At 42.6% G+C, this 20,943-nt stretch overlaps 2 protein-coding genes and 1 non-coding gene across 4 annotated transcripts; all 3 read left to right on the top strand.

Moving 5' to 3' along the window:
- Window positions 1–9,131: 9,131 nt before the first annotated feature.
- Window positions 9,132–11,117, top strand: LOC111258463 (transcription factor bHLH19-like). Its single transcript, XM_022829736.1, has 4 exons — window positions 9,132–9,167; window positions 9,303–9,803; window positions 9,906–10,256; window positions 11,049–11,117. Exons 1-4 carry the CDS (start codon window positions 9,132–9,134, stop codon window positions 11,115–11,117), a joined length of 957 nt encoding a protein of 318 aa, XP_022685471.1.
- Window positions 11,118–14,008: 2,891 nt separating this feature from the next.
- Window positions 14,009–15,820, top strand: LOC111258410 (transcription factor bHLH19-like). 2 transcript variants are annotated; one of them, XM_022829606.1, is made up of 5 exons: window positions 14,009–14,167; window positions 14,258–14,315; window positions 14,437–14,892; window positions 14,993–15,340; window positions 15,556–15,820. In XM_022829606.1, the coding sequence occupies exons 2-5, from the start codon at window positions 14,277–14,279 to the stop codon at window positions 15,622–15,624; spliced, it is 912 nt and encodes a 303-aa protein (XP_022685341.1). In that variant the 5' UTR covers window positions 14,009–14,167; window positions 14,258–14,276; the 3' UTR covers window positions 15,625–15,820. The 2 variants fall into 2 exon arrangements, with proteins under 2 accessions (XP_022685341.1, XP_022685342.1); XM_022829607.1 differs by having other exon boundaries at window positions 14,009–14,315.
- Window positions 15,821–16,817: 997 nt separating this feature from the next.
- TRNAR-CCU lies at window positions 16,818–16,890 on the top strand. The gene has a single exon. It is a non-coding gene; the product is annotated as a tRNA-Arg (tRNA).
- Window positions 16,891–20,943: the final 4,053 nt, after the last annotated feature.

The raw sequence follows: 20,943 nt of genomic DNA, 5'->3' as shown, positions 1-20,943 counted from the left end.
AGAGTTGGATGGAGTTTCTTTGGTCAGGTCTTTTGTGTTGTCTCGTTTGTAATAGTATAATCCCAACATCCTCTACTCTGGCCCAAGGTGGAGTGATGTTGTTCTGTAATTTGAGCCAATTCTTCTTCTAATACAATAATGTGTAGCTCTCCTGCGTGTTCGAGAAAAAAACATGATGCTCTATGTTAGAAAAATACATTAGAATTTTTCATGATTACTTTCATACAATTTGTATATCTAATATCAATTTCGTATTAAATATTCCTAACCTATGAAAATAACCATGAAGGGGGTGTTTGGCAGCACTGCACTCCACAAAAAGTAGCTCCACTCCACCAACTCCACAAAACTTCCTGCCAAACACGTCCAGCTCCACAAACTCTTGCTTTAGAAAAAACGTGGAGTAGGGGGTCAGATCCATATTTTTCTTGAAGTACCTTAAGGGGTGCTCAAAAACTTCTGTTACATAACTTCTCATGGAGTTGTGGGTAATTACCCACCATGCCACTAATTACACACGTACCACTTCACGAAACAAAACCAAACACCGCTGTTCTCCAGTCGCCCCCTCCCATCCTCTCGTCGCCCCCTCCTCGAACTAGCGCTAACGCCTGTGGATTAGGTGCCGCCGGCCCCAATCTCCTACGAAAATGGCTGCGGGTGCCACCTCCGCACCCCATGCTGCGCTGGGGCTGCAGGCCGTGGGACCTCGCAAGCGAGAGGCTGTGCCGCTGCAGCTGGCCGGGACAAGTGCCGTTGCCCCACTAGCCGGCTGCAGGGGTGCCACGCCGGTGCTGCTGCCTCTCTCTTCATTAATTTGCATCTACAACAGTACATGAAGATGCCTTGGAGGAGCGGGTCGCTATAGAGACTGGCGCCGGCATCATTGACGGGATCGAGCATGGAGCCGATCTGCCGATGGGGAGATGCCCTCGAAGCAACTGAAGTTCGTGTACAGATGCGACATCAAGCTTGATTGCCGGAGGCGCTGCTTGCCATCGAGGACATGGCTTACTCAATCTGGTTTTAGAGAGCTAATTTGATTTTTACTTCTGCTCACTTCAACTGAAGGATGAGTTGTGGCTCGATGGCGGAAGTCAGCTCGATCTGATTGCGGAGGCTCGGCTGGTTAGTTCGCCCGCGGGAATCAATTTGGACAAGAATTTTTTTTCCTCTAATTACTTCGTCCTTGCGCAGTTCGTCATCGTCCGCAAGGCTAGTGCGAGCAGAGGAAGGGAAGAGGGAAAAGAGGAGAGACTAACATGTGGGACCATTCACAAAGGGTAAAATAGACTATTCACAATAAGTCTTCAGGTTTCTGAAGCTGGAACACTGCAACCAGCCAAACACGTACAACAACTCCATGTTTTTGTGGAGTTGGTGGAGTGGAGCTATGTTTTTTGAGTGGAGTGTTGCCAAACACCCCCTTAGTATAATTTTTTAACATAAGGCATCATGTTTTGTATATGCTCACAAAATTTGAACTCAAAATTCAACGCATACACGAAGAAACAAAAAAGAGAAATCTAATTAAGGGGTAGATTGAACCAAATAAAATAGTTCAAGGGAGTAAAGTGAGCCAGAACGTTGCTCAGGGGGTTAAGCGGATGAAGTGGATAGGTGAGGGGAGTAAAATGGACTTTTTTTCAATTGTTTATGCAAGTATTGGGAGGAACTATGTGCAATCAAGCATAGTAGTTCTTTTGATCCAAAGGGGAAGCAATAGGTCATTAATACACTGAAACTGAAGAAGCAGGGTAAGAAAGCAGAGCCAACAGTTAAATGGAAGCTGCCGACTTTTGATTGGATCAAAATAAATGTGGACAGCGCCTTTGATGAAAGTACAGGTGAAGCAAGGGTTGGGATAGTTATTCACAACGAACATGAAGTAGTAGAACTCATGGCCTGGGAGTACTTTGTGCATGGAAGTGATGCAGAGGAAATTGAGGCCTTAGCGTGTAGGGAGGGCTCAGGTTCGCAGCTGAATGGTGCAATAAGAAGATGGTCTTGGAGACTGACTGTAAATCTCTGGTGGCGATGCTCCAAAACAAAGAAGGCCTTAAGTCTCGTTTACACTTCATTATGAAGGAAGCTAGTCTCGTTTACACTTCGTTATGAAGGAAGGGGCAAGTAGATTACCGACATGGAAGGTGGAACATGCAAAGAGAGAGCAAAATAGGGCAGCGCATGAACTTGCTCGATAGGCAAAGCAAACAAAGCATTCGGCAGTGTGGTGTTTGTGTTACCCTATGTGTATTGAGCAAATTGTTGATCAAGAATGTAATAACTCGATTTATGAGATATAATATAAAGGCTCTCTCTTTTTTGAAAAAAAATCGGCATGCAGATAAACACAGTCAGCAAGGTTCACCTACAGCATATATGATATATCACATCATCTCGGGCAATACCTAGATCCTGGACCACTGGGTGTTTGGTGAAGCTCACAATGCACAATGGCACGATGCAGCTGTTCATGTGCTCATTCCAGATGACGTACTAGCTTGGGTTGGAGAGGTAGTCGACACTACCGACAGTTTTTCCGAGTTACGACCAATATGACCCAGCACAAAGGACAGCTGGCTGACCCTGCACAATGGGGGCACAGCAATATGTGGCATGCACCAATCAGATCCACACAAAAGTTTAAACTTACGAGGAGAGGTGGGCAATTCACTTATACTCTAACACTTACCCTCACGTGCAGGCTCCCTCAAGTCGCATACGTGGAGATTGGAGTGAGCTACAATTATTTTATATAACCGCGCCCACTAGGATTCGAACTCGAGACCTCTGACCCTGATACCATATTGAGTTGCATGCACCAACTAGTTCAACCCAAAAGCTTAAGCTTATATAGGGAGAGGTGGGCAATTCATTTGTACTCCAACACTCGCCTTTGTCATCTGCCACTGCAATGCTCATGCTGATTGAACAAAATGTTCAAATCAGTTCCCCATGTTTCTTGGTTGCAACTAGGCATGCACATTGAAGAAATTGTTTGGCATTCATATCAGATTAAGACTTTATTTTCCTTTGTTAAACCCATGTATTTATCAGAAATACCCATCTGCAGTTGATCAGGACCGACTCAAATTCGGAGATAATAACGCTCCACAATCCAAACATAAAAGCAACTAAGAATCTCACCACTGACAAAATTATTAGCATGCTGCAGTTCTTGGAAAGGGGAATGAAATACCCAGTGCACTTGTTTAAATTATAATGACACATCTTGCTGTGCTACTACTCCATAATCCATACTGGCAACAGATCCTGATTGCTAGAAATAGTAGCAGGTTATGGAGGAAAACAACCGAATCATTCTCCCAGACTGAACAGCAAAGGAATACTCTATTATTTATCAATCAAACTTGACCAGATTCCTGTGATGACAAAATGCTGCTACTAAAGCTAGAACCAGGACCGGAATTTATTCAGACCAGAAGTCCTCTTGGTCACTAGACTATAATCAGCACACAAAAAATAACCAAATATGCAGGGAAACAAGTTATTTTTCTGTGGCCTGGACATTTTACGATATTTCAGAACCAAATCAGGGAAATGCTGCAACCAATTCCTGAACATATATAATTGGGATCTTTGATGACTATTTCTCATTTCCAGAAGCTGCCATGGAGGCCGAACGCCATTGCTGTTGTGCTTCTTTCGCGACGGGAGTTTGGGGTCCTTGCCACCTCGTCGGCAATACAGTTAGGTTGCCTTGGGCGTCCGAGGTTGCTTTGTTTGGAAGGAACTGGATCACTGATTCACTGGAAGATGCATTTTGTTGAGCTTGCTTTGACAATGAATCTGGCTTGATTTGGGCGGGTTGCGAATCACTGATTGCTTGATTTGGGCTTTAATCGATGGTTGAGATTTGTTCTAGGAATATAAGATAAAAAAACAAAAAGAGTGAATAGCCAATTTTGTCCTGGATGTTTTACTCGAGGCTCAGGCCATGTTTAGTTACTCCCAACTTCCAACTTTGACACTATGCAAAAAGAAGATTTCCCATCACATCAAACTTGCGGTACATGCATGGAGTACTAAATGTAGATGAAATTAAAAAGTAATTGCACAGTTTTGTTGTACTTTGCGAGACGAATCTTTTGAGCCTAATTAGTCAATATTTGGACAATAATTCACAAATACAAACGAAACGCTACAGTGTGCTACAGTGCTGTAACAGTAATTTGGCACCTCCCAAATTGGCCAACTAAACAAGGCCTCAGTTTTGCTCATGACTCCCAAATTTACATGTCCTCAAGCTCTCTATATTGGCATGTGTAAATGACAATTGACAAGTCTGTGACCATGTCAGATGTACAGTTTACCTCAGGTTCATCTGTATGCCATCAACAAAAAAGAAAGAGCGAGAGAGAAATGGTTCCATTCACAAATTTGGTTGTCCAAACGTACAGATGGATGTTTGGCTGACTGATTTTGACTGAAAATGTGGTATGGTGGCTAAACATGAAACTGCTTATCACTCTTTTCTTCTTAGTTTGAATTTGAATAAAGGGATAACATAGATATTTCCTAATTTTTATTGCTTGGCTTACCGTGTACATTTGGCATTCCATCAGCGTTATAAGTTCAGGAGCCTGTATGGATAGTGTGAAATATCAATTACTACTCCTTTTATTTTTAAATATATGATGTTTGTAAAAAAAACTAATTAGCATGTACTAAGTGCCATATATTAAAAAATAAACATCTTCATCATTTTTTCCTTCTAGCATATGCTGATGTTTACCGGAGGGATGCAACACACACTAACTGATATAAAGAGACGGAGAAGAACAGGTTAAATCAAACCCACATTAGTGGCTCGTGACTAGCTAAGCTTTTTAAGCTGGTAGGGGAACTCTAAAATGTGATCAAACTGGCACTTCCTCCTAATGCACATGTATAACGTTTAGAATATTGACACCGTTTACGATACAACACTTAACTAGTAATTTCTATGATAATATGACATTTCAACAAAGATGATTATATTTATAAAAGTAATTTCATGATGACTCTAGCAAAAAATGTACTTTGTGGATCCATGCCCATATTTATTTATTTATTTATTTATTTATGGACAAAGTTAAAAATTTGACAGATAAAATCCCTGAAACGACTTAAATTTACAGATGGAACACTTATTATTATTTCCAAAGGAAGTTTGAAGTGGCTTGACGGTCCCGTAATTTTTCGTGGATATTTTCAAAGTAAACAACGCGTCAATTGTGTGCATTGCGTCATGGCTTCTCTGTTGTCATGTTTGAGAAAGTACAATATCCATGCTAAAGTTGCTCTTGGCTTTCATGGTGCCATGCCGGCGGTCAGTTCTGATAGAATATTAGGGGCCAGCCAGCAGCAAACGTAGAGCTAGCTAGTCGAATGTCATCTGTCCTGAATGTTGCTACTTACGTGGCACGGGTGGTAAAGGTATCACATTATATCCGATCAATAAAAATAAAATTAAAATTTGGGCACGATTTGCTTTCGTAGCTTCAGTGTAGAGCACCGTTTAGTAAGCGGGAGGTCTGAGTTCGACTCTCAACGAAGCAATTTAATTTTTTGTTTTTTGGCTTTCTGTTTTTTTTTTTTTGGATTTCTTCCTGCAGTGAAAGAAACTGCTACCTTTGGGTGTCGGTATTCTTCAGCCATAAAGCATGCATACTACGAATGCCTTTTTTGTTTAAGAATGAACAGGACGTCAGATTTGATGGCCCAGCACTGCTAGAGCATGCATCCTGCTGACACACGAAACAGAGTAAAGGCGTAAAACTGCCGAAAGATGGAGAGGATAGCTCACAAATTAATCCACCCTAGTTACACATGTTACAGGACACATTTCAGATACAGGCTATTAGTTGGACAGGAACAGGATGATGATGCTATACAGCACCGTCCTCACTATGTATATATGTTCTTGTAAGGATACAGATCAGAATGTGTAGTTTTCTTGTGGTTAGAGATTGTTCCATCCGTGAGTTGGCCGATACACAGCAGTCAGCAGGCAGGAGCGGGAGACTGTGCCGTCCCTGGAGTAGGAGAGACGATATCTCCCTGTTGCAGTGGTGCCTCGGAGGAGAAAGTAGGGACATTAGCCTTTTTGGGTGTGCGGATGGATGGATTAAGAGATAGAGGATGCGATGACAGGTGGGACCCATTATGCTGTATTTTTTTAAAAAAAATCATGATAATGATGACAGGAGCGTTGAATGGAATGCCACCTTTCAATGGCCAAGGGGATGGAGTGTAATAATAACTTTTCCGATTTGAAAAGCTTAAAGGTATCGAAATGATCTGCTATTGTAATTGAATTTTGAAAATTAAATCATACTATCATGCATGCACTAGTCGTTTAAGGGCGCAAGCTAGACATTTTCTCTTTAACTTTTTGCTAATAACTAGTGGACTAGACATCAGAAGATATGAGTTAGCAAAAAGAAGAAAAAAAAAAGGGCAAGATGGCGTCGAACTTAGACGTGCCATAGGCATGCAGTTGATCAAGTTGGCAATGGTGGATGTTAAATAAAACTCAAATGGCTGCGAAAATATCGTTAGAACAGCTTACACGCTTTAGGAAGACAGCTAGAGTAAGACAAAACTAATGTTTGCAATAAGACACTATATCAATAGGATATATAGCCAAAAAAAAGAAAATTAATGCAATGCATGTCCACCTTAGTGACCTAGTCATAAATTGCAGCCACAGACAGACACTTGACGTTTTGAATAAGATTCCAGGTCGAACTTTCAAAATATGTAGTTTGAAAATAAAATTATGAATGCACATATAATATATAGTAAAACGTTGGCGATATCAAAGCCATGGTTTAAAGATCAAGGTAAGTTATCATCCAAAATTTTAAGTATTTGTGACTTGATAGAGTGTATTCAGACGGTGCATATATGCTACCCAATACTACTAAGAAACAAGGCTAACAGCTGAGAATTCCCAAGTAACCCAAGTTGGCTATATACTGTAGCGGGCATTAGTTGTTCTCTGCAAACAACGACATGTACTTAACTTGTCACCATTTCTGTGTGGTGCACATTCACTGAACATTTAGCTGTAGCTACGTCCTGCCTCCTGCCTATGCTTGTAAGATATGTAGATCACAATCTACAAGATGATGTACTCGCTTGTGTTAAGATTGAGACGAGATAATTTGGATCCGTCAGCACGCACATGCATTCACAGGTGGCCATCGTGCATGCCAGCACTAGAACCGATCGATCATCCATGACCTATACGTGAACAGATCGAGCTGCAATATGGGGTGCTGATAGACAGAGGAGCTGCTTGTTTTGCCTGAAACTGTGGGTGCAATGGCACAAACCGCCAGGACTACGTGCAATTAGGGAAGGATCGATATAATTAATGCATATAGTTTAGAGTAAGTCAAACAAGTTAGCGCTTAACATGGTGGGCTGGAACTAATAAATATGATTCTCCTATACGAGGAAAAGAAAGTCTCAGGTTGGATTCGCCGGCACGCACGTGTTGCCCACGATTGCCCCCTGATTCTCTTCTCTTAACCTGATGCTACTTGGACATCATCTACGTACATCTCGTATCATGCATGTAATGAGGAACTGAGGGTGTCATTTTATTTACTGGTTCCCCGGAAGAGTCAAATGTAATTTCTCCATATGCTAATGCCTTTCTGCCTGGGAAACCTGCAGGAATTTACAGGAATTTTATAGCAAAGAACTAAGTACCACAGGAGTTGGTAAATAAAAAAACTCACGTTGGAAGTAAAGGGGTGTTTGGTTCTTTAGGATCTCCTAAAATTCATGTCACATCAAATATTCTGATGTTAATTAGGAGGACTAAACATGAGCTAATTATAAAACTAATTACACAGATAGAGGCTAATTCACGAGACGAATCTATTAAGCCTAATTAATCCATCATTAGCACATGTTTACTGTAGCACCATATTGTCAAATTATAGACTAATTAGGCTTAATAGATTCGTCTAGCAAATTAGTCTCCATCTGTGCAATTGGTTTTATAATTAATTTATATTTAATACTCCTAATTAGTACCTAAATATTCGATGTGACAGGAATTTTAGGAGATCCTAAAGAAACAAACACCCCCTAAGTCTCTTCATCTTTTTGTTGCAAGTCTTCACATACTCCCTCTGTTTGTTTTTATAAGGCGTGATACAATATGACACGATCTTCCAAATTACACTTTTACCATTAATTTATCTTATATTATATTGTTTATGGTTATAAACTTATAATACTAAATTTGATTACAAATCCAACCATATTAAGTTTACGTCATAAAAATAAAAAATTATTGCTTAAATTATTGGTTAAAGATAGCAAAGTTTAAATCTTGATATGCGCGTATGCTTTATAAACATAAACGGTGAGAAATTAAGGAAGTGGAAGACTGTCTAATTTCTTATACACAAAGACTCCAACTTGGGAGTTGTTATAGTGAAGAGAAGTACATCAACAGGGCCTCCTGTTGAAGGATTGAAAACAACATAAGCTTTGACTAGCACGTCCCCACATGCACAGCCTGGGGTACCAAAAATAAGGTGAGAAGGAAGTCAACTCGGAACAAGACAAGGATCGAACCAAAATACTGTTTGCAGAGATCTAAAACATTGGCAAGCTTCAAATATATCACAAGTTCACATGTAATTAATACACTGTTTTCGTGGATGATTGATAATACATGCATTGCAACAGTTGAAATACAACACACTGGAGCGTGGCTCAGAATATATCCTGAACTACCCTATCTCTAGTTAGTTGTTTAAGGATAGAAACACCTAAGAAGCATCATCACGAGCAATAGATTCATGCACGTACTGCACCGTGTGCTTTATAAGAAACCTTGCAAGCTCCTCTCATCAACAGAGCACAAATCCAGCATCTATCAGGTATGCCGCAGAGTCGATCGGCCTCAAAGTTCAAGTGCTAGTACTTCATTTGATTCTTCGATTTTCTTTTCTTCCTTACTTAAATTTCTCCACTTCATCTTTTAATTAGCGTATGCTTATGTGCTTTGTCAAATATAGTTTGCATCAAATAGCCTTCTTGAGTGCTGACATTTGGATAGCTTTGATCCGGTTTATAACACGCTTGAGTCTACTGAGATGGACTCCTCGGCCAGTCAATGGCTGGCAGAACTCGTAAGCCCCAGACCTTCAAAGCAGCCATTTCCATTGCGCGGATATATTCCTGTTATTATCGGATGATATTTTCAGCACCTTGTAGTTACGTAGCTGAAGTTGAAGGACAATGGTTGTTGTTTAAATTTGTCATAGGAGAACGATGATCTTGGAGGACTGGAGTTCATCGACCCGCTGAGCATGCAGCAGCTTGCGGAATCCCTGGCCAACGAGCTCTGGAACGAGCCTCGGGCTCCTCAAGAGCAGCAGCAAGAACAAAACTATCAACCGCAGCAATGCACTCCACCGCCGAAAGGCTTCGCGTTCGTGGGCGACCTCAACCTCAACACTGCCAACGGCCGCTGTCCAACTCCTGTTGTCAGTGCAGGCGGCATCGACAACATGTTCTCCTTCACTGCCGGCGGCTTGTCGGCCCCACTGAACTTCACGGCACAAGAGGAAACAGGGCAAGCAGAGAGCGTCGCCACCGGCAGCACCGTTGGGAAATGCTGCTCGTCATCGACGACGGAGAAGAAAAGCGGCGGCCGGAAGCCGAGCTCGAGCGTGAAGGAGCACGTCATCGCCGAGAGGAAGCGGCGGGAGAAGATGCACCACCAGTTCGCAACGCTCGCGTCCATCATCCCCGACATCACCAAGGTGAGAGACATGCCTTAGTCTCCGTCAGCAATAACACTGACATATAATGATATAAACAACAAGGTTACTAATGCCATCAGGGATTGGCTGTTTCACTCACAGACAGACAAGGTGTCCGTCTTGGGCAGCACCATCGAGTACCTGCACCACCTGAGGAACAGGCTCAGGACACTGCAAGAGCAGCAGCACCAACAGGGCAGCAGCACCGCGGAGTCCCCCACCACGTTGAACGCACGCCGCTGCTGCATCGCCTCCGAGGGCGACGGCGCGGCGAGCCCGAAGATCGAGGCGGACGTGCAAGGGACGACGGTTCTTCTGAGGGTGGTGTGCCGGAAGAAGAAGGGGGTGCTGATCATGGTGCTCACGGAGCTGGAGAAGCACCGCCTGTCCATCATCAACACCAACGTTGTGCCGTTCGCAAAGTCATCACTGAACATCACTATCACGGCACAGGTAAACTGTTCCCTCTGTCCAGAACTATGAGGTACGGTGTGCGTGTATTTTGAAAGGGGCTGCCTATGGGTGGAATTAAAATTTTGTAACAATTGACCAACAATTAGGTTAACTACAGAGATGAGTTTGGAGCAGTATACGTTTGTAATTGAACATGTATTTCTATGGCCACGAAATACACTGTAAGAAAATTTTATGCTCAAAGTTAAGTTAGGAGAATGTGGGAGGTAAAAAAAACACAGAGTACTTAAGACGAAGGGAAATATATATGGAACATAAGTCCAATATAATGGCGCCTCTCCAGTGCTTTTCCACAACTTTTTGAGTGAAGCAGGTACAATAATTAAGATATTTCCTTCAGTCACGAATAGGTAATGTTTTGGAGTTGTCTCAAGTCAATAATTCTAATTTTTTTATTACAAATTCATTTTTACATGTTGAGTTTTTACTGTATGTATTTGAAAAGGGATATACAAGTAAATTTGTATGAAAAACATAGTTTCGTACTACTATGCATTTGCTACTACTAAAATATTAACAAAAATGAGTAATCAAATTTGTATTTTGGAGACCATGTCAACGTCTAAACCTTCATTCACTTGTGATTGCATGGAACATTTCCTGTAATTACTCATTAGTAATATAAATTAACCAGAATAAGCGTATTACTCGCCAATTCCACGTTTAATCTCTCTCTCTCTAGTACGAATAAATAATTTCATATGACTTTCATGTGGCTGGTCAATTAATGATGCTTTTCTTCTTTTATTTATTCCTCATCTTACCATGCAGATTGAAGACGGATCTTCTACCACAGTTGAACTTGTGAATAATCTAAATTCAGCTCTCAAAAAGTTTTAGGTTGAAATTCCAGTGGACAAGTAGTTAACATTTGTACGTACAAATAAATGGAAATGCAGTGGCAGCAACCAGTTGACTAGTGAACCAGTTCTATTTGTTTGAGGGGAAAATGCCTCATATTAGTTCTGCCAATAAATGGAGCCAATATAAGCTTTGTACATAGTCCGTCCTTTGTTACTAAGTAAACGTAGAGAAACGACCTTCCATTCAGCTCTAAAAGTCTCGTTGTTTTGGACCAGGGACTAAAGAGGCTCAACCGAGACTAAAGGTGATCCTCAATAAAAAGTTTGTCCATGGAGATACCTTTAGTCCCGGTTGACTAAAGGTGATCCTTTAGTCCCGGTTGGTGTTACAAATCCGGACTAAAGCTTGACTACCAACCGGGACTAAAGCGTTCCCCATGAGTTACTACAAAAGGATTGCATCACCTACTCAGTCAGATGTGCTATGTAGGTGAGATGGTAAGGAAGCTGCGCGAGGCTTGAGGTCGGTGGGTTTGAATCCCACACACCGCGCACGCGCATATTTCACGTGAAAGATATGGCCTGGGACTAAAGATATGGCTTTAGTCCCCCGGGACTAAAGCCCGGGGCGGGATCTTTAAGTCCTGGTTGGTTTTTCGAGAGATACGAGGCTTACCAATCGGGACAAATTCTCATATTTCCACCAGTGTTCTGTTGAATGAACTGGAATTACTAAATTATTGTAACACAGAACTACGCTAATTCCTTCTTGTCATTCGAATATATATGTTGGTAAAGTTTGGTTGCCACATGCATTCTACTCTCACCGAAAAATGTAAGGTGTTTTAATTTGTCCTACGTCAAACTTCTCAGACTTTGACAATGTTTATTAAACAATACTATAACATCTACAACATCGAATTAGTTTTATTAGATCCACCATAGAATTTGTCTTGATAGTGAATTTAATTGATATTGTATATGTTAATATATTTTTCTACAAACTGGTAGATATTAGAGAAGTTTGGTTTATGACAAAACTAAAACACCTTATATTCTAAACTGAAGAGATTACGGGAATGCTAGTTGGTGGTTGACCACTACTTAGCTAAGTAGCCTTAGGAGCAAAGTATCTCCTCCTACTTCCAGGCTTCTTAGTAGGCTTTGTATTCTCCTAAGCTTCTTTTCCCATTGCCTATTTCCATCTGATCAACTGCGGCCTTAGAGCTTTTAGGCTAAAGAAGCTCATCACCACATCAGAGTGGAAAGCAGCCCAGATTGGACCAGCGAACAAGCCCATTCAAGTACCTTACGTCCGCAGGTTGATGGAGGAATCGGCCCAGTAATATATACGGTTGTTAGCACAGCAGCCCATGCCCCACGGCCATCATGCATGGCGTTCTTTTTCATTATTTCTGTCATCCATTTTTATGCCTTATATAATTTGATTTTAAAAAACTTATACTTGATTTTTCGAGGCTATTTGTTTACATTGACTAATGATCAATGCTCAATGTATACTAATTTGTTTGATATGTTCAATTATTTTTCAGTTTATAGACTAAATTGTTCGTGTGAAAGATTAATTTGTTCGCGACGTGGCCTCATTTGTTCAGAACAATTTGATCGTCTACGAAGTTATCATATATGTTCACTTTCTAGGCTAATTTTCTCATAATTTTAAATTATTCATTCGTGTTGTAGACTAAATTGTTAGGTGATATCAACCCATTTGTTCATGATGTTCAACCTTTTGTTCACAATATACATTTGTTTGGTAAAAGAAATGTTCACATGTACAATGCTTGCAAAAGCATGGTGTTGACTTAAGAAATCTTACAAAAATGTTGCATCAACCATGTATACTGCACCCTACAGGCTACGGGAGTACGGGGACACTAACACTTTTAGTCTTCAGAATCAAGTTGTTGGCTAAATAGTATAATATATCCAAGAGACCAGATAACATATCATTGATGTGCTAGGTGACAACTTATTTGACTTATTAGGCATGCGGAATCTCAATGACAAGCAGTACATGTACGTACGTGTGCACCTCTCTACTAGCTAATCCTTTTTCCTTTATCCACGTATGTATTCAGCTTCTAGTGGGGCTGTGTTTCTGCAACCTGCTGGTTTTGTGGCTCAATCTGTGGGCATACACATAACTGCTTGCTGGCAATGCGTATATATTAGTGATTAATTAATTAGTGGAACCATATGTACAAGTTTGTTTTCTTCTGTTTGGCTCAATATATAATCTGCTAGCTAGCTAGCTAGCTAGAGACTATATGTTTAGACAGTTTTATTTGCACCCAGCCAGTACAACAAAATGAATTGAAGTTCAGATTAAGACTTCAAACTTGTCGAGGCTATGCGCTATTACATGCATCTACATCTGCACCATTGCGTTTGCATAAATAGAAACATGGTAGACTCTCTTTTTCTTTCTTGAGATGGGCATATTATAACATTTTAATTAATCTAGGAAAATGCATGAGCCTTTTTACGGTACCTAGATACCACAATTTAAGCTATATAGTTTTGGTACTTTATGATATTTTTAATTTTAAAAAAAACTTTAAGAATTGAATGGTTACGGCCGGATTGGGTATGCTGAAAGAAGGACCCCACATTAAACAAATATTAATCAGGAATTGAATGGAATACTTGTTTAATTTTATCGCCAACCACACTGAACAATTGGCAGTTATTCAACTAATCAAAAGTACAAAGCAATAGGGCCCTATTGAGGGATTAAGAACAGCATATGTCAGCTTTGACTACCGCATGCATTAGCTAGCTGGGTGGCCTCAATTATAGGAGAGGGAAGTCAACTTAGAGGATATCTATGTAGGCATGCCATGTCGCATCATATATATACTATCCAACTACTACTTTTGTGTTTTATCTATAAGAAGCCTAAGGGTTCGTTCCTTTCATCATCTTCGCGGTCTGAGCAGCAGAAGATCGATAACAAAAATTATTAGTTTCATCTCTCATTTTTGTTTCACGAAACCACCATTCTCTTCATATTACATTCTTCTTCTTATAAGCATGTGGGCGTGTGATATCGAGATTATCATGGTCTGTTAATTAAAGTCATCATATTAACTGTTTTTTCTCTCATATTGACAATTTGGACACTGACACTTCTTATATACGCTTGCGATCCAGATTTGAAGTACATACAGAGATGAACTCCTCACTCGATCATCAATGGCTGGAGGAACTGGTAAGCCGTACCCCGGATGATCTCTTCTTCAAATTAAAGGAGCCGGCTGTTTAATTTGCACTGAAAAATTCATGCATGCTCCTTCTGTATTTTTGGGGGCAATGTTTGCAACTGTGTGCAGGAAAACGAGGATCTCCGGGAGCTCGACTTCATTGACCCGCTGAGCATACATCAGCTTGCGGAATCCATGGCCAACGAGCTCTGGGAGCAGCCTTCTCAAGAACAGCAAGTAGAATTGGATCAACGGCAGCAGCGTTCGTACCCGGCAGCCTTCTCCGTTCTCGGGGACGACATCAACAAATCCTACCCCAAGGGCTTCCCGACGGCCATCACCGCGGGCGGCGGCGACGACAGCATGTTCTCCTTCGTCGACGGCAACTCAAAGCAGTTGAGCTTCTCTGCGCGAGAGCACAAGCAGGAAGGCAACACATCGTCGCTGACGATGACCAAGGAGACGAAAGGCGGGCGGAGGGCGAGCTCGAGCGTGCCTGAGCACGTCATTTCGGAGAGGAAGCGGCGGGAGAAGATGCACCTCCAGTTCGCGACACTCGCGTCCATCATCCCCGACGTCACCAAGGTGAGCCAGCCAACTAGCTACATAGCTGGCCGTCAGCGAATATCATCAGAGATAACGCAAGGCAACTACTACCGTCAAGGATTGACTGTTCAATTCCCAGACAGACAAGGTGTCCCTTCTAGGGAGCGCCATCGACTACGTGCACCACCTCAGGGGAAGGCTCAAGGCCCTGCAGGAGGAGCACCACCGGAGCACCGGCAGCACGGCGGAATCCCCACCGCTGGATGCCCGGTGCTGCATCGGCTTCGAGGATGACGGCGAGGCGAGCCCCAAGATCGAGGCCGACGTCCGGGGAAGGACGGTTATGCTGAGGGTGGTGTGCCGGGAGAAGAAGGGGGTGCTGATCATGGTGCTCAAGGAGCTGGAGAAGCACGGCCTGACCATCATCAACACCAACGTCTTGCCGCTCTCCGAGTCGTCGTCGCTGAACATCACCGTTACCGCGCAGGTAAACCATGATACCAATGCGATGCACATAAGATTGTATATGTCTAGTGGATGGATTTTGTAGGAATTAGGACAAATAAATGCAATTATTCTCCTCCAATATTACCATGCAAGTAGACCGCGCGTGCAACTGGAAGGACGCTTGAAATTGAAAATATATCTTGGATTTTGATACCAATATGATGTCTTTTTTCTTTTGCTTTTGTAACCGTGCAGATTGAAGACGGATCTTCTACCGCAGTTGACCTTGTGAATAATCTAAATTCTGCTCTAAAAAAATTTTAGGTACAAACTTCTGTTTGATGGACAAACTATTGGTATCTGTCTGTATATACAAATGGAGAGCAACTATCTTGTAGGTGACTAATGATCGACCCTTTGTCCCTGTTCTACTTGAAGGGAATTGCGTTTGTTCTGGCAAAGTATTTGTGGATGGAGCTTTGTATTCGGGCCATTTTATTTCATTTCATTACGAAATGTCCTTGACCAATAATTATTACTCTATTAATATTATATAACTTTTGCTACGCATACGAATCAAAAGATGCATTGTATCTAGATAGCCCGGAATTAATTAATTTTTGAAGAAGCAATTAAGTTGTTGGATGCCAGAGAATCTCAACGACACATCTACACACCATGCATGTCCAACTTGCTCTTTCCGCGTATCCAATCTAGCTGACCGGTGGATGCTGATGCTGGTTTTGTGCGGCTCGACCTGTGGGCGCAACGCCACGCACAAAACACATAGATCAACTAGGAAAATGACCCAAACTAAGCACATCCCATCAAACAATGGCAGCAGCACTGAAACAAAGAAAAATACGGAGTAGAACATAACCTGGTTTTGTTGAGGACTTGAGGTGACTACCGCACGCAATTGCTGCTCTCAATTGGAAGTCAAACTTAGGTCCTGCTTGGACTAAAAATTAGCCCCCGATGATCTAAATAGTGGGGTTAAAGGAGGGTTAAATATTAACCAACCCCCGGCTAAACTTTAGTTCATTAGCTCTCCAAACCCAGTTAATTGGGGCTAATTTTAGACACGAATGGTAAAAGACCAAGAATACCCTCCCAATAAAATCCTACCATTTTTTCTCCTACATCCCCTTAGGATAGAATGGACTTTTACCAATAAATGGATTAAAAATAAGTTTTGGTTCCAAACAAGATAAGGCTAATCTTAGCTATAGATGTCTAAACTTTAATTTTAGTCCATCCAAACATGCCCTTAATTAGATCAAAAACCTAACCAAGACTAGACCGTGCTTTTCCAGAAAAATTAGCTTGTTAATTGGCTTAAATATACTACTATATACCCTCATGCAAATGATTATTTCCCTCGTAATATGCAAATGATTTTTTCCCCTCTACTATTGTAACTAAAATTAGATACACCACCTGTTCACATTTCGGTGGAGCTCGAGCATCGAAAAATATTTTTTTTATGAGCTATCGTAGGACGTAAAGCATCAAATGCGCCTGTATCTCAGTGGATAGAGCGTCTGTTTCCTAAGCAGAAGGCCGTAGGTTCGACCCCTACCTGGCGCGTTTTTTTTTTACTGTTGCCTTTTTTTTTGGGGCGCCCCAGGACGATCTCGTCGTCTATTCTGTTTTTCCTTCTTATATATAGTACTATACATACTTCTTTTGGAAATTACACTAATAATGTTCACTTTTCCTTTAGAGAACGATTTCAATAGACGGACAACGATATATTATTTAGAACAATGTTGAAACAAGCCTTAAAAATGACGAGGCCTTGATTTAACATTTTGAATATACCATCAATTCAACATAGTTCAACATTCATATCTCGGAATCTAAGAATCCTTACTGTTTTATCCCTAGGCACACTCTAGGTAATAATAACATATTCTGTACACATGCAGTGGCGGAGTTAGAAAAAAAATTATAGGTGGGATGACTTCTAGTGAGAAACTAAACTAAAACAAGAAATGCAGGGTATATTATCTACAGCATTGCAGTCGAACGAGTGACATTGCCACTTCCATGAGGGCTTGATGGGCTCCCACTTGTACTGGCACTCCAACTTGTAAAATAATTCTTGAAGTCTGCATAAAAATAACTAGTTAAATTGACATACTTTACTACCAGAGAAATACTTGTTATGTTATGTTGCTTGATATATATAAACAGGTTTATACGTTGTACACGAAGAACCTTAAAATAGAAACACAAACAATATATATAGAGTTGAGATTTCGCTCGTCGTCTAATCCAATACATGTTTCGGAAGGCCTCACGGACGGAGCGGTACTACAAGGCACGACATTTCTTACTAACATCCTGTTTGGATTCTGACTAAAAATTAATCCGGTATTTAAATATCAATTAAAAACTAAATATGAATTAGTTACTCATCTAGATATATGTTATATGTTATGCCTGGTGCAATTAGAAAAGTTAACGAATAGTAATTTGGGATGGAGAACCACAACACTATATAACAGCTGATAAGTCCATCAATTTTATTACGATGATGGGCTGGCTTTCTGTACCAAAACCATGATCCCACAACCCAACATTACACATCATATCGGTACGGTTTCCTGGTTCATCCAAGTGCGTACAGGCCCCAGCAGCGTCGCGAGATGCACCAGCATGTGAGATACCAGCCACGACACTTGCCGCTGGCGTAGGCGCTGCGGCTCTCCTGCAAGCAGACGTCGTGGCAGCTATCCGAGTGGATGCAGATACCCTTGAACGTGGCGCTCTTTGACAAGCACTCGTCCGCCTCAACCAGCCCTGCAGCTTATTCGTTCAAGCACATCCACGTACGTTATTCAGATAAACAAACGAGATCACCAATTTTCGTTGCGACTTCTTGCATGTCTCAGACATGCAATGCATGCACGTACCGGCGGCCATGGCGAGCAGGAGGACGACGCCGGCTGCTGAGAGCTTCTTCCTCTGTGAAGAAGCCTCCATCGTTGATTGGAATGGTTGCGCGTACGCCTAAGGAAGAATGAACGGTGTAGATCGATGAGTGAAAAAGCCTTGGATACTTGATTGGGGTATATATACGTATCACATCTGGAACTGAAAGAGGTGGAATTAATGGGAAGAGAAACGTTTAATCATGATTCTACACTCCAAATTAATGGGAAGAGAAAAGTTTAATCATGTTTCTACACTCCAAATCTCCACCGGGCTACTAGTATTTGCCTATTTTACGGTGCTTTCTTTACTGCTCGGAATCCAAGACAGCACACATAAGTTTTGGCTGTTTTTCTTTTGTTCCCTGTTTACTTTCCTGCTGCAAATTAATAGTATTGATGTCAAGCGGCTTTCCCGATTTTAACTGATGGAGTCATCATGGAAACCAATAAGAAAGGAGACAGGCCATGGAATCGGAAAAGCCTTTCTTGCTGTCTCTGACATTTGCATCTGTGGTCGTTGTCTTTTATGAAACAAGGTAGGAAACATAAGAGCAACTCCAAGAGTATTCTAAAAAATTCTTCCCCAAAACTATATATTAGGGGTTCTCTCAAAAAAAAATTCCCCCAAAAACATATCAGTCTACAGCAGATCGCTAATAAATAACCCCAGTATTTCAAACACAGGCCACGTCATCGTATTGGGCCCAGGAAGGGACGCGCGGGTGTGCGGGAATCAGGATTGGGGGAGGAACGCCAACGCTAAAATATACGTGGTGGCAGGCTATTTTTTAGCGTCGCTAAAAAGTTGGAAAAGGTTTAGGTGGATTGTTGGAGTTCATTTTTTCTCTCTTTTTTCCTAAAAAAGATATTGAGGGTAAGATTAGCAGCCTCTTGGAGTTGCTCTAAGCAGTTTCCAGATACTAGGTTGGGCAGATCTTAAGATTGGTGAAGGCACCACTTATTTAAACTACTATCTCCGGTCTACCTCTGATCTACCTCTAAGTACTAATGTCTTGCTAAGTCCAGATCCTATCACGATCCTAACGTTCTGCACGAGAGGTTCTAAGGAAACGACCATGAATGAACGTGTATTCATGAAAAGTCAACATAGTAGATCTAATTACCATAATTATATAAAACATGCCAAATAGTCTAACTATGGATTAGACTAAGGATAAAAACATTCATGATAGTAGAAAGCATAAAAGAAGGCAATGTGTTGCTAACAGATTGGATAACATTAAGAACATTGCTCACACATATATATTAGATCATCACCTCCGAGTACGTACCTTCGATGATCTGCTACAAGTTTGTGAACTCCACCATGGCACAACGATGGAAGGAGGCCAAAACCATCTTGTAGCCAACTCCAAAGGCTTGTAGTGGGCCTCAGCTTCCTACAATATTTGTTCCTCTATTTTCTCGAGTTCCGGTGAATGGATGTGAATTCAGATCACGAAGGGGTTTATACCCTGACAATGATGTGGGATAAAATAAAGGTCGAACCGAGGGTGGAAATCATCCTTAAGATCCCCAAACATGCGTGCCTACAATGCTAAGTTGTAGATTTTTTTGAGCTGATATGTTTAGACGCTAAGATCGTACAAATTCTGCTGCTCATATATGCAGAACTCTGACCTTTCGAATCTTAAAGGCCTTAAGGGGACATTGAGAACAAAAGTCTTATAAACACGAAACGTAGGGAAGCAAATGCGATCTTCCTCCTGAATGACCGTAACTATATCTTTCTCACTCACGTAGTCACGTCAACGGTTTAATGGTGGTCAAGGGCCAAGGGAACATGGTGTTTATTTTCAAAGCTTCCTTAGGCCATTCTCAATGCAAAGTTTGCATTGAGAATGACCTTAACTAGATCTTTGGGAACGTGTCACTACGGGAAACAGAAACATTGCCGAGTGCCAGGGGCACTCGGCGAAGGGCTAAAAACACTCGGCAAACCGTTTACCGAGTGTAACACTCGGCAAACGGCACACGGCAAATTTTGAGTCGGCAAACACGGATTTGCCGAGTGTTTTGTGTCGCGCACTCGGCAAAGTCTTTGCCGAGTGGCCAGAAAACACTCGGCAACATTTTTTGCAAAAAATTAAAAAAAACAACCTCCGGCCAGCCACCACCACCGGCCGGCCGCCACGCACCGCCGCCGCCTCGACCCGCCGCCGCCGCCGCCCCGCAGCCGGGGAAGAAAGGAGGGCGCCAGATCTGCCGCCGCGCCACGACCCACCCCCGCCGGCCGCCACGACCCGCCGCCGCCTTGACACGCCCCCGCCCTCGCCCCGCGGCCGGGGAAGTAGAGTACTCGGGGAAGAAGGGGAGGGCGCCGCCGCCTCGACCCGGCGCCGCCGCCTCGACCCGCCGCCGCCGCCGCCTCGACCCGCCGCCGCCGCCGCCCCACAGCCGGGGAAGAAAGGAGGGTGCCAGATCTGCCGCCGCCACGACCCACCCCCGCCGCAGCTACGACCCACAGCTGGGGAAGAAGGGGAGGGCGCCAGATCCGCGCCACGACCCGCCCCCGCTGGTCGCCACGACCCGCCGCCGCCGCCGCCCCGCGGCCAGATCTGCCGCCGCCACCCCGGTCGCCACGACCCGCCGCCGCCGCCGCCCCGCGGCCGGGGAAGAAGGGAGGGTGCCAGATCTGGCCGGGGAAGAAAGGGGATCTAGGGGCGCCAGATCCGGCCGG

Source organism: Setaria italica, chromosome IX (assembly GCF_000263155.2).
Source record: "Setaria italica strain Yugu1 chromosome IX, Setaria_italica_v2.0, whole genome shotgun sequence".
Classification (NCBI taxonomy): domain Eukaryota; kingdom Viridiplantae; phylum Streptophyta; class Magnoliopsida; order Poales; family Poaceae; genus Setaria; species Setaria italica.
This window is presented reverse-complemented; position numbering and strand designations above follow the sequence as displayed.